Source organism: Heterodontus francisci, chromosome 1 (genome assembly GCF_036365525.1).
Source record: "Heterodontus francisci isolate sHetFra1 chromosome 1, sHetFra1.hap1, whole genome shotgun sequence".
Classification (NCBI taxonomy): Eukaryota; Metazoa; Chordata; class Chondrichthyes; order Heterodontiformes; family Heterodontidae; genus Heterodontus; species Heterodontus francisci.
Genome location: NC_090371.1, coordinates 212,096,311 through 212,113,196, shown reverse-complemented (window position 1 = coordinate 212,113,196; position 16,886 = coordinate 212,096,311). Strand labels below are relative to the sequence as shown.

Below are 16,886 nucleotides of genomic sequence, written 5' to 3'. Positions count from 1 at the left end.
GGAGGTGACGTGTTACTAGCTGTAGGATAAAAATCTGCCATGCTTCTAAAGCTTATCCTGACGTGAGGATTCTGGACTATATTATAATACCTAATCTTCAAACTCTATAGCAACTGTGCTGATGAGCTTTATCTCCTTTTTTCATCTATAATAATGCAATTCCAGTACAAGCTTAGCATCATTAAACTTGCTGCATAAATTCAGTGTCAGGACCCAACTTGACTCCAGATGTGACTCTGGACAGGTATTCTTGCACTTCAGTTTGATGCCACTTGGAGTGTAAATCCATTGCAATGTCGAACCTGGTTTACAAAATACTCAGGTTATCTGTTCAACCTCCTGAACACCCTTCCTTCAGATCTACCTCATCTCAAATTTTAAAAGTTTAGAGCACAGGGATTGTCTCCTTGCTGTGCGTTCTCTTGATGTTTAGATGCATTCCTGCAGAACTCTTTCCCATCAGTCAGAATGCTTTCCGGGGCAGCACAGTTAAAGTTTCCGTCAACGTAAGTTGGGTTCTAAGTAAGTTGGCAACTAAATTACTGGTCTCAGGCTAATAACTGCAGGGTAAATGCACTCAAACAACTGAATTCAGTGAATGATGCATAAATGTAGTGAACACTGCTTTAAGATGTTACTTTTATGGCTATCACTTGCAGAAATAAGATGTTAGGAGTTGAAAGTGAATGATATTTGACGTCTAAATTTTGCAGGGAGGACTGTGTTGGGTCGACCAAGGAAAACAAATATTGTTGTAGAAGAGGAGCACAATGAACACACCAGTCTTCTGTCTTCAGCTAGCCAGGATCTGAATTCTGACACCCCATCTCTCCCACCATCTCCTATGGGATACTACCAAGGATTTGGACAAACACATGCAGCTCTTGCACCCCATGCTACAGTTTCTGTCCTGGCGACAAATGATGCTATTGACAATTTAGCCAAGGAGCAAGGGATTGAAGACTCCTTAAATCCTCTGCCTAATGATTCAGCATGAAACTGATCAAGACATGTGTATTGTTACTTTAACTTTTGACCTCAGAAGTTTGCTTTGAGGTCATAATTTTTGTAGGTATCATGGATAACCATGGTTACACTAAACCTTAGGGATGAACTTGACATGAAAGTCAAGTTTAGAAATCTAATACTGTATATTAAATTAAGAAAGCTGACTTGGGGTGAAGGTAAATAGATGCACTAAGTTCTGGACTTCATAAAACAAGTTTAAGTACACTTTATACAATGTCAGTAATGCTAAAATATTGGCCAGAGAATTACAGGAACCATCAACATGCAGCAGTCTCTGAAGTTACTAGTTAAAGAGCATGGTTAGCATTTAAAGTGGCTCATATACTCTGAACTTTAGTCCTGTAATACAGAAACAACCAGCACGACTTATAAAGACCATCTATTTCTATTCCACTTTAAATTGCTGGAGCAGTTTTTAGCCCTTTTGGGTACAGTGCTCATTTATTTAAACTGACAAGATTTCCTATTCCTCATCAGTTTTGTTTCGTTAGAGAATTGTGGTTTGGAGGAGCTAGGGAGACAAATGAGCTTTGCACAAAAGTTGCCTGTGGTGATGCTTGCTATTAAATTTGCAAAAGAAGAACGTTGCGACAATTATAAAACTTATGTGAGCACTGTGTGCTGAAAAAGGAATAAGTGTTAGAAGTATTGCAGAGTTGTTAAAGGGTGGACGAATGGTCACTAGGGGCTGGGGGTTCAGCTATTTTTTTTCCTAATATTTCATTTTTTCTGGGCCAGCTAGTGCAGTTCCGTATCTGCCCAGCTTACCATGTTTTACTGAAATTCAACCTGAATTCTAATTTGAAAGAAACTTGTGTTGGCCAATAATCTGGAATGCAGGTAGTGGGGTGGAGGGAGAATCCCAATACTGTTATGTAACAGGCAGGATATTTTTAAAAATCTGACATGTGCCTGTCCCCTGTTCTTTCCAACAGGGATTTGCCTATGCTGATTGTCACCAGTTATCTGCAAGATTTCAACGTTAAGATGATGGATAGTGTGTAAAACCCAGAAATTTTCCATCATAGTTTATTGGTAACTTGTGGCACTGAAATTGTGTGGAATGGATACATTTACCTATATAGTACTACAGTATAAGACTAATATATTTTTATATACTCCATTCTATTCTCCAAGTTTTTCCATCTCTGATGCATCTGCTCTGTTGATGCAACTTTCCACGACAGTGCTTCTGATATGTCTTCCTTTTTCCTCAACCGAGGAATCCTCCCTACTGTGGTTGACGGGGCCCTCAACCGTGTCTGGCCCATTTCCCACACCTCTATCCTCACCCCTTCCCCTCCCTTCCAGAACCGTGACAAGGTTCCCCATGTCCTCACTTTCCACTCCACCTGCCTCCACATCCAAAGGATCATCCTCTGCCATTTCCACCACATCCAGCGTGATGCCACTACCAAACGCATTGTCCCCTCCCCTCCCATGTCAGCATTCCGAAGGGATCGTTTCCTCCGCGACACCCTAGTCCACTCCTCCATTACTCCCAAAACCTCGTCTCCTTCCCATGCAATTGCAGGAGGTGTAATACCTGCCCTTTTTATCTCCTCTCTCTCTCATCACTATCCAAGGCCCCAAACACTCCTTTCAGGTGAAGTAGCAATTTACTTGTACTTTCAATTTAGTATACTGTATTTGCTGCTCACAGTGTGGTCCCCTCCTCTACATTGGGGAGACCAAACGCAGATTGGGTGACCGCTTTGCGGAACACCTCCGATCAGTCCGAAAGCACGACCGCGAGCTTCTGGTTGCTTGTATTTCAACACACCCCTATGCTCCCATGCCCACATATCTGTCCTGGGCTTGCTGCAGTGTTCCAGTGAACATTAATGCAAGCTCAAGGAACAGCATCTCATTTACCGATTAGGCACGCTACAGCCTGTAGGACTGAACATTGAGTTCAATAATTTCAGAGAATGACGGGCTCCCTCCCTTTTTTTTATTTGTAGTTTTTTCTTTTTGTTTTAGTTTGTTTCATCATTCATTATTTTACCATGTGCCTGCTCACTTTTTTTTTCATATTTGTACTTTGGGCCAGGGCTGTTCATTTTTCTGTCCAGTAACACCCTCTCTGCACTAACGCTTTGTTTTTCAACACGCCATTAACACACTGTTTGCCTTTGCTCCATGGCCACCTAGTCAGTTATTTTCTGTGACCCTGCCCTATCAGCACCTTTCCTTTTATCTGTTGCCTCACCTCTGCTTTGTTTGCTTAAAACCTGTTACATTTCTAACCTTTGCCAATTCTGATGAAAGGTCACTGACCTGAAACGTTAACTCTGCTCTGTCCACAGATGCTGCCAGACCTGCTGAGTATTTCCAGCATTTCTTGTTTTTATTTCAGATTTCCAGCATCTGCAGTATTTTGCTTTTATTATACTAATATATTTTATCTTGATTTAATAATGGACCATGTTGGCACTATTTGTCTGAAAATTCCTAAAAGATGGTAGCTGCAAGGATCCTGATAAAAAGATAAATCTTGTTTTTTTTCCCCTTTCCTCCTCCCCATATTTTTCCCTCTAGCTTTTTAGATGGTTTTGAGTTGTGCACCAGTCTTAAAGATGGATAATCTATTTGCATCTGTCACTGTAGGCTACATTAGAGCAGTGTAGGTTTACTTGCCATTCATCATTGTGTTCCTCCTCTGAAACGACTGAACTTAGAACTCAAACCCCACTCCTGGGAAGGACTGCAAGTCCCAGTCTTGGAATGTGTCACTAAAGTGCTATGCTACTATGCTGCCAAAGATCTAGGAAGTTATATTAATTCATGCAAAACTGTGTAAATTTATAAACCAATTATTAGGGATGGGCAGTAAAGGTTGGCCTTGCCAGTGACGCTCACATCCCACAAACAAATAAAAATAATAAATTCCCTCCACTTAATGTTAATGTTAAGTTTCACTCTGGCTCAGTGGTAGCACTCTCTCCTTTTGAGGCAAAAGGCTATGGTGTCAAGCCACTGCTGTAAGACCTAAGCACATAATCTCGACTAATGCTTCACACTAGTACTGAGGGAGTGCTGCATTTGAGATAAGACATTAAAGCAAGACCATGTCTGCCCTTTCAGATGGATTTAAAAGTTCCTATGCCACCTCAGATTTCAGGAAGGATTAGTCAAATATGCTGGTGTTCAAATTTTTTTTTAAAGAGATGGTTAGGGTATAATAGAATGAAATTCCTGGGTTGCATTATAAAACATTTGTTATGTTTTATGTATGGTCACACTTTTGTTTCCATAAAATCTGACCCCAAAGATTCATTATAAACTGTGTAAGTGATCCTCCTCTGGTGGGTTTTTTTCTTTATTTTTTTCATGGGGTGTGAGCATTACTGGTAAGTCCAGTATTTATTGCCCATTTCTAATTGCCCTAGAGAAGGTGGTGATGAGCCACCTCCTTGAACCGCTGCAGTCCATTTGGTATAGGTGTACCCATAGGGCTGTGGGGGAAGGAGTTCCAAATTTTTGACCCAGCAGCTGCGAAGGAACAGCGATATGATTCCAAGCCAGGATCGTGTGGCTTGGAGGGGAACTTGCAGGTGATGGTGTTCCCATGCTTCTGCTGCCCTTGTCTTTCTAGGTGGTAATGGTCACAGGTTTAGAAGATGCTATCAAAGGAGACATGGCGAGTTGCTGCATTGCATCTTGCAAATTGTGCACACTGCTGGCATTGTGTGCCGGTCATGGAGGGAATGAATTTTTAAGGTGGTGGATGAGGTGCCAATCAAGGGAGCTGCTTTGACCTGGATGGTGTTGAGCTTCTTGAGTGTTGCTGGAGCTGCACCCATCCAGGTTAGTGTAGAGAATTCTTGACTTCCACCTTGTAGATGATGGACGGGCTTTGAGGTGTTAGGAGGTGCGTTACCACTGAATTCCCAGCCTCTGACCTGCTTGTGTAAGCACAGTACTTATCTAGCTGGTCTAGTTAACTTTCTGGTCAGTGGTAACCCCCAAAGTGTTGGTATATATCAAAACATACAACATAACTATATATGCAGCTTGGATCTTATACATTTATTTCCTATCAAATTTCTGAAAACAAACTTGTGGCTGCTATATCTTTATAGGTACAAATTGTTATTAATGTACTTCAGCCTATTTCAATGTTTACTTGTTTCATACATTATGAAGGCTCCTTTTGGACTGTTGCCTATCCAGGATTTTTTTTTTTGTGGTGACATTGATGAGCTGCTACTCGAACTTAGCTAAATGGGGACTTTTGCACTTACATTGCTGTAACTTTGAAAAGGTTAGTGTGAATTGGAAGTGTACTATATATCTATTCTGGTACAATAGGGTTTTAACAGTAAGATTTATTCAACTGTCCAAATGCAAATTAATAGAATTATGGTTACAAATGTTAATTGTCAGGCTCATGACAAGTTAAATAACTATTGACATGTCCTTTTGTGTAAATCAAACTCAACTGCAATAAACTGGTGATCTGTACACTATATGTTACGCATACTATTCAGAAATATGTGGGAAATGTTGTGAATTCTGCTGGCTAAACTGTCACATGCAGTTAAACTTGGAGCTTAAGTTACCAGTTGCTTAATTAAACATATGGATCATGTGAAACTAATTTTTAAAATATTAACTCCTGCACTTGTTTCGATTTCTTTAAATTCTTGGGTCAAGTTTTTTTTAATTGGTCCAGTTTAAATCAGTATACTATCTGCTAAACCAACTTCATCCAGTAATCAAAGATTCAGATACATGAAGGCTTCGGAGAAGTGGTATAATTTTGTTAAATGTGTTACTAAATGCTAACTTTAAAAAGGGATCAATTGGTATATAGTGGTACAGTCTAAATTACTTTGCTAAATCTGCAGGTGGTTTTGTAGTTCAACCTCATGAATGCAATTCCCCTTCCTATCTTAGATCTCTTTTTATTTGAACTTTTTGTTTGCCTCCTGTTTTTTCATTTATTCCCTCCTTCAATAATATTGTTACTCCTTTCTTACCTATTCTGTGCTTCCCAAAAAAAATGTACATTTCCTCATATTTCCCACACTGAGCATTGCGAATCATGCACTTTATCTTTGTTCATACTTAGAACCCATCCATTCCCATTGATTTTTTTTTGGCCCATGCTGATACCTGATTACTAAGTTATACTCCTATTTATCACTGGTTGATTTAGTTTTTCTCCCCTCATCCTTTGTTAAATTGTTTGTATGTTTACCTAATTTCTAACTTCTCTACTTGTTGTCATGCAGACCTCCACCTGCCAAGAATGAGGCATATTAATTTTGTCATATGAACATTGATTTTAAACTGTTGCTGGAGCAAGGAAATGACTTGTTAAACAGATCAGCTGTGGCTGGAAAAAACATTTACATACTAACAGACAGTGCCTTTGGAGACAAAGAACCATTCCCTGACCCATTCAACCCACAATGGACTTTGATCACTAGACATTGAAGGTGAGGAAGCTCACATTCCAGGATGACTGCTAAGATGGCCAAATCTACGAACTGACGTGGTCAAACCAACTAGTCACATGACTAACCTGGGCAACCTGAGGTTTTTTTTTGAATTGTACAAATTGTGAGAGACTGTTTGCTCCTGGACTGAGAAGACCTCTCTCTTGTCTGCTCCCATCTCTTTCTCATGGAACTTCAAGTCCACTGAAGACGTGAACTTCGGGAGAAAAGTCTCTTACGTCGCACAATGTTTAAGAATAATACTGGGCCCCAACAAAAAGCGACACCTATCTACAATCAAACTCTACAGTGAGCTCGAAGAACAGTAACCAAAACCATCTTCAGATATTGCCTCAAACTTTTCCACTTTATTTCTTCTCTTTTCTGTATTAACGTGTGTATCACGCATGCATGCTAGCATGAGCGCGTCGTGTATCCTTCGACGTTAACCAAATTAGAGTTTAAGTTTAATAGGTTTAAAAAAGGTTGAAATTTAAGAAAACCTGTTTGGGCTGGTTTCTTTGCCTTATAATTGGAAAGCAGTGAACAAGGATGCACCAAGAGGGAGCTAAAACACTGTTTAAAATTAAAATTAAGACCAGGTGAAGGCTGACAGGAAACCCTAAACCCCTTTCCAACCCGGTTGTGATATTGTTATTTGATTTATTTTCCTTACCTCTCCTTCCTAGTTTAAACTACCCACAGCTAAATGCTGTTCTGCTAGTTCGTTGCTTACTTCCTGTTTAGATGTAGCCCATTCTTCCAGAATAGCTCTCAATTTAATCAGAATGCCCCATAAAATGGAAACCCTCTTTCTCACACCACCCTTTTAGCTATGCAGTGAACTCCCTAGTTTGTAGCTGGGGAAGTCACCTTTAAGTCCTGCTTCTAAACTCCCACATGGACAATGACTGGATGCCGTTCCTCCCCTTTCACAGTCTTTTCCCATCTTTCCACAATGTCCCTTAGCATTTGGGAAGTGGTAAAGCATCTTGGACTCTGGCTGGGTATAGAAAGGCAGATACTATATTTTTAATCAAGTCTCCCAATGTGATTGTATTTGTCTTTTTACTGATTCCAATAAAGTAGTTGCATCTAATAGGCAATTCCATCGATGACAAAAATATTCAATGAATTAATTTTCTACTCTAAAGCTCCATAACATTATTGCAGCATGAGCAGAGTCTTGTTTTGAGAATGTTTGTTAGGCAGTGGCGTAGTGGTATTACTACTGGACTAGTAACCCAGAGACCAAGGGTATTTCTCTGGGAACATGGGTTCGAATCCCACCACAGCAGAAGGTGGAATTTGAATTTTGGGCAGCACCGCAGCTTCACAGCTCCAGCGACCCGGGTTCAATTCTGGGTACTGCCTGTGCGGAGTTTGCAAGTTCTCCCTGTGACCGCATGGGTTTTCGCCGGGTGCTCCAGTTTCCTCCCACAGCCAAAGACTTGCAGGTGTTAGGTAAATTGGCCATTATAAATTGCCCCTAGTATAGGTAGATGGTCGGGGAATATAGGGAAGGTGGGTATGTGTAGGATTAGTATAAATGGGTGGTTGATGGTCGGCACAGACTCGTTGGGCCGAAGGGCCTGTTTTAGTGCTGTATCTCTAAATAAATAAACAAACAAACTTCCAACAAATAAGCAAACCACCTTTTTGGAAGAAATCTGTCTTTATAAGTAACGTTAATAACTCAACAAATTGGTAAACAGTGCAGATAGGAAAGCCACAAAAACCTTGATTACAGTAAAGGAGCACAGGTGCATCTGTTTACAAATATACATGTAGGAATATCCTCGATACATTCCTGGATGATTACATGTGGCCACTTAAGTGCAGTGGTGAGATAGTGCTTGTTGTATTGTCCAAAGTGCAATTTTTCTCAAGCGTGATGTTAAAAGTCTCATCTGCCTGTTCTCGTGAAATAAGTGGACTTTGAAAATTCTATGAAGAGCAGGAATTCTTTTGGTGTCCTGGCCACCATTTCTCCCCTACCACAAAGACTAAATTGGCACTTCATCTCATCTGCTGTTTGTTGGTCATTGTTACATAGGCAAAAATGGCAGATAATTTAACAACAGTGACTATACTGCACATACAATGAATGATAAGTACTATGGAATGCCTGAGGATATGATATGGCTCTGAATGCAGGCACATTCATTCATTCTTTTTGCTTTGTTTGTGTTATTGGATAGCAAGATTTCTCTTATTCCTCTTCTGCTCCCTCAGGCCCATTGTTGATGGTCACTTAACTGAACATTTAGTTGTGGCTTACAAATGCCCTTTCGATGCTAATAACTTTTGATCTGTATTTCTTCATCATTGTAATTCATGGATTCACAACTTTGTTTACAGTAAAGCAAACCATCGTCTTGTGAGACATGGGTCTTTCATTTCAAATAATAATGGAATGCTCAGCAGGTAGGGCAGTATCTGTAGAGAATGAAAGAGTTAACAGTTCAGGCCTATTACCTTTCATAACCTTCTATTGAAAGGTCAACCTAAAACATCTGTTTCTCTCTCCACAGATGCTGCTAGACCTGCTGAGTACTTCCAGCATTCTCTCTTTATTTCAGATTTTCAGCATTGGCAGAATTTTTTTTTTTTGTATTGGTCTTTCATCCCCTTTAACTTTACTGATTTTTGAGTACTCATTCACTGCTTTTTCTGAGCCTGACTTTAAAATATAACTATCCATGGTTTACAATCATCAAGATACTACTCTTGTGATAGCGAATTTTTAGTACAAGTTCATCTCCTGCATTAACTTGGATTGGATTATCCAAAACAAAGGCAGCCTGCTTCCAATGAGAAGTATCACTCCAAGTATTCAGACTGATTTCTGTGTCCAGATAAATTTCGTACCAAAATGGGATTGCAGTTACTCTTCCAGAAGAATGCACTCGAACCTATATGTACAGAGTAACAGAAATTAGATTGTACTTCTGTAAAGATATCCAAAAGGACATGTAATGACCAAGGCTGAAGAATCACAGATTTTTAAAAGATTTGGTTAAAATTTAATATTTTAACATTGCATTTCCCATAGCACAAGTGATATGAGTAATTTTCATAAATAAATTCATAGCATAATTTGAAAAGACATTTAACTATCAAATCTGAATCTTTTAAAATAGTGCTCTGGATAATAGCTACATATTCAGCAGGGGAATGGGAACCTAAATTGTAGTGCCAGTGTACAGGATGTTGAGAGTAGTGAGGTCAGGGATAAGGTTACAAGGACGCAAGAGGGCACTGGCAAGCAAGAACCTGGTTTAAAGTGTGTCTACTTCAACGCCAGGAGCATCCGGAATAAGGTGGGTGAGCTTGCAGCATAGGTTGGTACCTGGGATCTCGATGTAGTGGCCATTTCGGAGACATGGGTAGAGCAGGGGCAGGAATGGATGTTTCAGTAAGAACAGAAGATGGTAAAAGAGGGGGGGGGGGGGGGGTGGCATTGTTAATCAAGGAGAGTATTACAGCAGCAGAAAGGACGTTTGAGGACTCGTCTACTGAGGTAGTGTGGGCCGAGGTTAGAAACAGGAGAGGAGAGGTCACCCTGTTGGGAGTCTTTTATAGACCTCCGAATAGTTCCAGAGATGTAGAGGAAAGGATAACGAAGATGATTCTCGACAGGGGCGAGAGTAACAGGGTAGTTGTTATGGGGGACTTTAACTTTCCAAATATTGACTGGAAATACTATAGTTCAAGTACTTTAGATGGGTCAGTTTTTGTCCAGTGTGTGCAGGAGGGTTTTCTGACACAGTATGTAGACAGGCCAACCAGGGGCGATGCCACATTGGATTTGGTACTGGGTAATGAACCCGGCCAGGTGTTAGATTTAGAAGTTGGTGAGCACTTTGGTGATAGTGATCACAATTCGGTTAGGTTTACCTTAGCGATGGGCAGGGACAGGTATATACCGCAGGGCAAGAATTATAGCTGGGGGAAAGGAAATTATGATGCGATTAGGCAAGATTTAGGATGCGTAGGATGAGGAAAGAAACTGCAGGGGATGGGAACAATCGAAATGTGGAGCTTATTCAAGGAGCAGCTACTGCGTGTCCTTGATAAGCATGTACCTGTCAGGCAGGGAGGAAGTTGTCGAGCGAGGGAGCCGTGGTTTACTAAAGAAGTTGAAGCGCTTGTCAAGAGGAAGAAGAAGGCTTATGTTAGGATGAGACGTGAAGGCTCAGTTAGGGCGCTTGAGAGTTACAAGCTAGCCAGGAAGGATCTAAAGGGAGAGCTAAGAAGAGCAAGGAGAGGACACGAGAAGTCATTGGTGGATAGGATCAGGGAAAACCCTAAGGCTTTCTATAGGTATATCAGGAATAAAAGAATGACTAGAGTTAGATTAGGGCCAATCAAGGATAGTAGTGGGAAGTTGTGTGTGGACTCAGAGGAGATAGGGGAAGCGTTAAATGAATATTTTGTGTCAGTATTTACAGTAGAGAAAGAAAATGTTGTCGAGAATACTGAGATTCAGGCTACTAGGCTAGATGGGATTGAGGTTCACAAGGAGGCGGTGTTAGCAATTTTGGAAAGTGTGAAAATAGATAAGTCCCCTGGGCCAGATGGGATTTATCCTAGGATTCTCTGGGAAGCTAGGGAGGAGATTGCAGAGCCTTTGTCCTTGATCTTTATGTCGTCATTGTCGACAGGAATAGTGCCGGAAGACTGGAGGATAGCAAATGTTGTCCCCTTGTTCAAGAAGGAGAGTAGAGACAGCCCTGGTAATTATAGACCTGTGAGCCTTACTTCGGTTGTGGGTAAAATGTTGGAAAAGGTTATAAGAGACAGGATTTATAATCATCTTGAAAAGAATAAGTTCATTAGAGATAGTCAGCACGGTTTTGTGACGGGTAGGTCGTGCCTCACAAACCTTATTGAGTTTTTCGAGAAGGTGACCAAACAGGTAGATGAGGGTAAAGCAGTGGATGTGGATTTCAGTAAGGCGTTTGATAAGGTTCCCCACGGTAGGCTATTGCAGAAAATACGGAAGTATGGGGTTGAAGGTGATTTAGAGCTTTGGATCAGAAATTGGCTAGCTGAAAGAAGACAGAGGGTGGTGGTTGATGGCAAATGTTCATCCTGGAGTTTAGTTACTAGTGGTGTACCGCAAGGATCTGTTTTGGGGTCACTGCTGTTTGTCATTTTTATAAATGACCTGGAAGAGGGTGTAGAAGGGTGGGTTAGTAAATTTGCGGATGACACTAAGGTCGGTGGAGTTGTGGATAGTGCCGAAGGATGTTGTAGGGTACAGAGGGACATAGATAGGCTGCAGAGCTGGGCTGAGAGATGTCAAATGGAGTTTAATGCAGAAAAGTGTGAGGTGATTCACTTTGGAAGGAGTAACAGGAATGCAGAGTACTGGGCTAATGGGAAGATTCTTAGTAGTGTAGATGAACAGAGAGATCTTTGTGTCCAGGTACATAAATCCCTGAAGGTTGCTACCCAGGTTAATAGGGCTGTTAAGAAGGCATATGGTGTGTTAGCTTTTATTAGTAGGGGGATCGAGTTTCGGAGCCACGAGGTCATGCTGCAGCTGTACAAAACTCTGGTGAGACTGCACCTGGAGTATTGCGTGCAGGTCTGGTCACCGCATTATAGGAAGGATGTGGAAGCTTTGGAAAGGGTGCAGAGGAGATTTACTAGGATGTTGCCTGGTATGGAGGGAAGGTCTTACGAGGAAAGGCTGAGGGACTTGAGGTTGTTTTCGTTAGAGAGAAGGAGGAGGAGAGGTGACTTAATAGAGACATATAAGATAATCAGAGGGTTAGATAGGGTGGATAGTGAGAGTTGTTTTCCTCGGATGGTGATGGCAAACACGAGGGGACATAGCTTTAAGTTGAGGGGTGATAGATATAGGACAGATGTCAGAGGTAGTTTCTTTACTCAGAGAGTAGTAGGGGCGTGGAATGCCCTGCCTGCAGCAGTAGTAGACTCGCCAACTTTAAGGGCATTTAAGTGGTCATTGGATAGACATATGGATGAAAATGGAATAGTGTAGGTCAGATGGTTTCACAGGTCGGCGCAACATCGAGGGCCGAAGGGCCTGTACTGCGCTGTAATGTTCTAATTCTAATATATCCCTTATGTAAATGAAGTAGAACTTTGAGCGATTATTGAAGGCTAATATTACAGTAATTAATGTGCATGTATAACAACTTGCATTAATATCTTTAACATAGTAAAACATCCCAATAAGCTTCACAGGAGCATTATCAGTCAATGTTTGGCACCAAGTCATGAGATATTAGGATAGGTGGTCACGCATGTAGGTTTTTAGGAGTATCAAAGGAGGAGAGGGGGTAGAGATTTATGGAGGGAGTTCCAGAACATGAGGCCTAGCGTGGCTGCCAGTAGAGGGGCAAAGGAAGTAGGGATGGGCAAGATGCTAGAGTTGGGGAAATAGAGTTCTTGAAGGGTTGTAGGTTTGGATGAGGTTACAGACAGAGGTGGAGCCATGTAAGGATTTGAACACAAAGTTGAGAATTTTAAGTTTCTGAAGCATTGGTAAATGACTAGCATGACAGGTATGTCCTTACTTAGACAGCAATCAATGTTTTCAGATAAAATTTTCTATAATGGGGTCAGGAGCAGCAAAATGTATTTCCACCATAGTATTATTTCAACTGTCAAATAGGTTACTGACCAGTGCAGAGGAATTTCAAATATCTGCCTTCAACATTATCCACCCAAATTTTCATTGGATAAAGACTTGCATTAGATGTTGAAACTAATCTATCTTTCAATATTTACATTTCATTCACTGTCTTAATGTTAAACTTTTTTAAAGTTTATTTTCAGCAGTCTTTCATTCCCATGCCAAGTGGACTATTCTATCATGTACAAAAACAAAATTTGGAGATTCTTAATTATTTACCAATTTCCATTATCATCTGCTGTAGGTTGGGGTGACCATTATTATGGATAATGGATGTTCAACTGCATTTTAAATTCAAAAGGAAACAATGCAAGGTAGGATTGTTAATTTGCAGGAAAAGATCAGAACTGATTTTAGTTTTTGTTTACATTTCTATGTTTCCAAAGTCATATAATGGGTTTAAAAAGTAAAACACAGCCAGGAGCCAAGTCTGCACAATCTATGACAACTTTAAAAAAAAAATCATCTTACTCTGATTTCGCTGCACATATCATCAGTAACCAGACCCATCAGATCCAGCTTTAACAGTTCTACTGGCTCACTTAATCGGACATGAGGCAATGTGGATAAATGCAAGAATACGTGGACAGGTACCTGTTGGGGGAAGAAGCTGAATTAAATTTAATCCAATTATATTGATTACAGGCTCTGTGCATTAATTTACAAAAATGAATTTTAAGTATATTTACACTACAAAAATACACAAGGAACCTTAAATTGGTTGATGAAAGGTGCAATATTGAACCCCAATGTGGGTTCTTTTCCTTGGACAGCACTTTCTTGCTGTAATGTCTCTGACTCGATGAGCATTCCATATATTTTTATGCAGTGAGGCAACAATCTTCCCTCAGGGCGAAGCAAACATCTAAAAACAAAATACAAATATATTACAAGTCCCAACAAATAAGATGATTTACTAGTAAGCTTTATATATGCCTCCCCAGGATCAATGGAACACACCAACGAAGTTTGCTATAAACACTCTTGTATCTTGCAGAGCCAGATAGTGCCTTTAACATAGAAAAACTTCCCATAGCACTTCATAGAGGCATAATCAAAAAATTGAATACTGAGCCTAAGAGGAGGAATGAAAAGTGACCATAAACAGGTTGGTTTAAAGCAGGATATTAAAGGAGGAAATGGAAAGGTTTAGGCAGAAAAATGTCAGTGTGGGGGCTATACTGTTGAAGGCACAGATGGTAATAGTGAGGTGAAGAGAAGGAAGTGTGCAAAAAGCCAGAGTCAGATGATGATTGTTTAGATGGAGGTTGCAGAGCTGGAAGAACTTATGGACATTGGGAGAAGCAAGACCATATAGGGATTTAAACAGATTTATGAGAATTTAAATTTGCAGTATTGAGTGTGTAGCAGTCAATGTAGGTCGACGAGGATAGGAGGAATGGTCTAGTAGGACTTGGTGCAGCAGATAAGGGCAGCAGTTTTGAATGAGCTTAGGCTTCCGAAGGATGGAAGATGAAAGGCAGGCCAGGAGAGCACTGAAATAGTTGAGTCTGGAGGTGACCAGGCATGAATGAGGGTTTCAGTAGTAGATGAGCTGAGGAAGAGGTGGGCAATGGTATAGAGGAATAAGTAGGCAGTCTTTGTGATTAAGAAAATATAGAAACATTAAGGTATAGGGTTTATAGTAGGGGGCAATGTACATGGCTTTGGTCTTCCCACGGTAACATTCTAAAGAGAAACTCCAAGTCTCTAATCTGGTGATATTGGTGTGTAAATAGCAGATTTAATTTAATAAGCTTGAGTAAGGTTCATTCAAAGCCTTAACTACATCTGCCATATTTCATAAATATAGTTATAAAAATACAAATGTCTGTAAATTAGAATGAGTTATCTGCTGTAGCAATAGGATGATGCACTGTAAAATAAATAACAGCTTAAAATTCCATTGGAAAGTATTCTTTAACATGCAAAAATAAATTCTAATCATTTACTATGTTCAAGAACAAAAACTATAATAAGTTATGAGCACTGCAGTTCTTGTCCTCATCTGTAACATGTAACAGTCATGGCCTAAAGGACAGCTTTTTCTACAGCTCCCTGCAACTCTAAAATCACCCTTTATGACAGAGGTGTCCAATCTCCTGTCTTTCAGTTCTGGCAATCCAGTCCTAGAACATTGAAAATAGTTCTAATTGAACTTATGTTTGTTATTCATTCGTTTGTTCTGTTTGAAAATTGTGGACCTTAAGGTTTGGAAAGGGCTGTTTTTAATGCTATTGCTTAAGTGCTGGATAAATGCTAAATCAGGTTCTGTTGGTGCCAGCAATTTAAGATGTATGCAAATTAATGGGAACGTGGATTTAAATGTTGCATATGTCCCCTCCCCCCACCACAGGCTGTATAGTACACACAGATATGCCCCAGAACAAAAGGTCAAACAACTCTGCTACCTCAATGAAATTTACAGATAGCTCAAACTTGAGTTATCTATTGATTTTCCTTCCCTTTCACCATTGCTCCAGCAACAATGATTTTGCTGTTTAACAAAACTTGGGCTTTAGCTGCATTCTTTTAAGCAATTAGAGAAAAGCTGACATACCTAGCTAGAGCCGCTTTCTCCACCAAACCTTGTCGTATGAGTCCACACATCTCTATCGCATCAAGAATAATCACACTCCATAGTTTACCCGACTGAGGCCTTTGTAATAGAGTAGAGTCATCCTCCAGATAATTATGCCAAAACTCCAACAGATCTTTTGAAATTTCATTAGATTCTGCTAGAGTGATTAATGCAGCTTGCTGCTGTAATTTTTCTAAGGAACTAAAGACTTTAACGGGTCCCAACTTGGCAGCGATCAAGGGCAAAATGGAAAAACCCTCCGATACATCCAACACGCACAACATGTCGGAGGTTCTATCTGAAGAACTTTGGCAGTTAGTATTTTCGCAATTCATATTTGAATTCCTGTCATCTATGGTCTGTGAGAAACAGATTCCACTGTCCACTGACGTTAATGAAGACAATACACTGCTCAAGGCAGATTTGAAATGGTCATTATATTGTGTGTTATTGAGACGAGCTATTTCTGAAGATTCAAGCATGCAGCGTAGAAGGGTTGTTCTGGGTTCACATGTCGTCTGAAGGTTGGCCAAAGCATCACAAAGTTCAGCTTCACTTGCAAGACTATTACTCGTCTGATCGCTCATGGTATTCACTTCAATTTCCATCTTGTGTTCGTGGCTCACTACAGCAATGCTGTGAAAAACCAAGTATGAGTTCTTGCAGGAAACATCAATTACTAAAGTATTACCAGGTTTTACTGGCTGGCCTGAAACGGGAAAAAGGAAAGTGAAGAAATGTAAATTAAAGAGTATTACATTTTAATTGATTGACTTCAAAAAAAAAATTGCATATTAATTGAGGAGTTTGGATGATATAATGGTGTGATTCACATGGAATGCTGAATAATTCACATAAGTCATTAGAACCCCCTAACATTAAATTCTAGCATTTTATTCAAATCTCACACACACCATGAACTCAAACATCCTCATGGAAGTTTATTTTGGATTGATTATGCAACATCCCAAAACAACTGGTTTCTATTTGTACAATTCCTTTACCCATGACACTGAATGAAGAATGAATGCATTGAGGTCTGTGCATCCAATTCACAGCGGTCCTGATTTCTGATCAGCAGCCACAAAAATGGGATCTCTGTACATCGGCAACACTGACTTCCATAGCTGTCAAGCGAAGAGTGCAGTCTTACAAT

At 40.2% G+C, this 16,886-nt stretch overlaps 2 protein-coding genes across 4 annotated transcripts in view; one reads left to right on the top strand and one right to left on the bottom strand.

Moving 5' to 3' along the window:
- Window positions 1-6,909, top strand: part of tmem184c (transmembrane protein 184C) — a 58,670-nt gene extending 51,761 nt beyond the window's left edge. The window contains exon 10 of the mRNA XM_068041271.1: window positions 714-6,909. Coding sequence (XP_067897372.1) covers window positions 714-997 — 284 coding nt within the window. The 3' untranslated portion in view covers window positions 998-6,909. The remainder of the gene's footprint in view (window positions 1-713) is intronic.
- Window positions 6,910-8,132: 1,223 nt separating this feature from the next.
- prmt9 (protein arginine methyltransferase 9) overlaps window positions 8,133-16,886 on the bottom strand; it is an 81,314-nt gene continuing 72,560 nt past the window's right edge. For all 3 annotated transcript variants that reach the window (XM_068041215.1, XM_068041234.1, XM_068041224.1), the window contains 4 exons: window positions 15,710-16,439; window positions 13,861-14,014; window positions 13,621-13,743; window positions 8,133-9,391 (listed from right to left, as the gene is read on the bottom strand). In XM_068041215.1, the coding sequence (XP_067897316.1) occupies window positions 9,173-9,391; window positions 13,621-13,743; window positions 13,861-14,014; window positions 15,710-16,439 (1,226 nt within the window). In that variant the 3' untranslated portion in view covers window positions 8,133-9,172. The remainder of the gene's footprint in view (window positions 9,392-13,620; window positions 13,744-13,860; window positions 14,015-15,709; window positions 16,440-16,886) is intronic.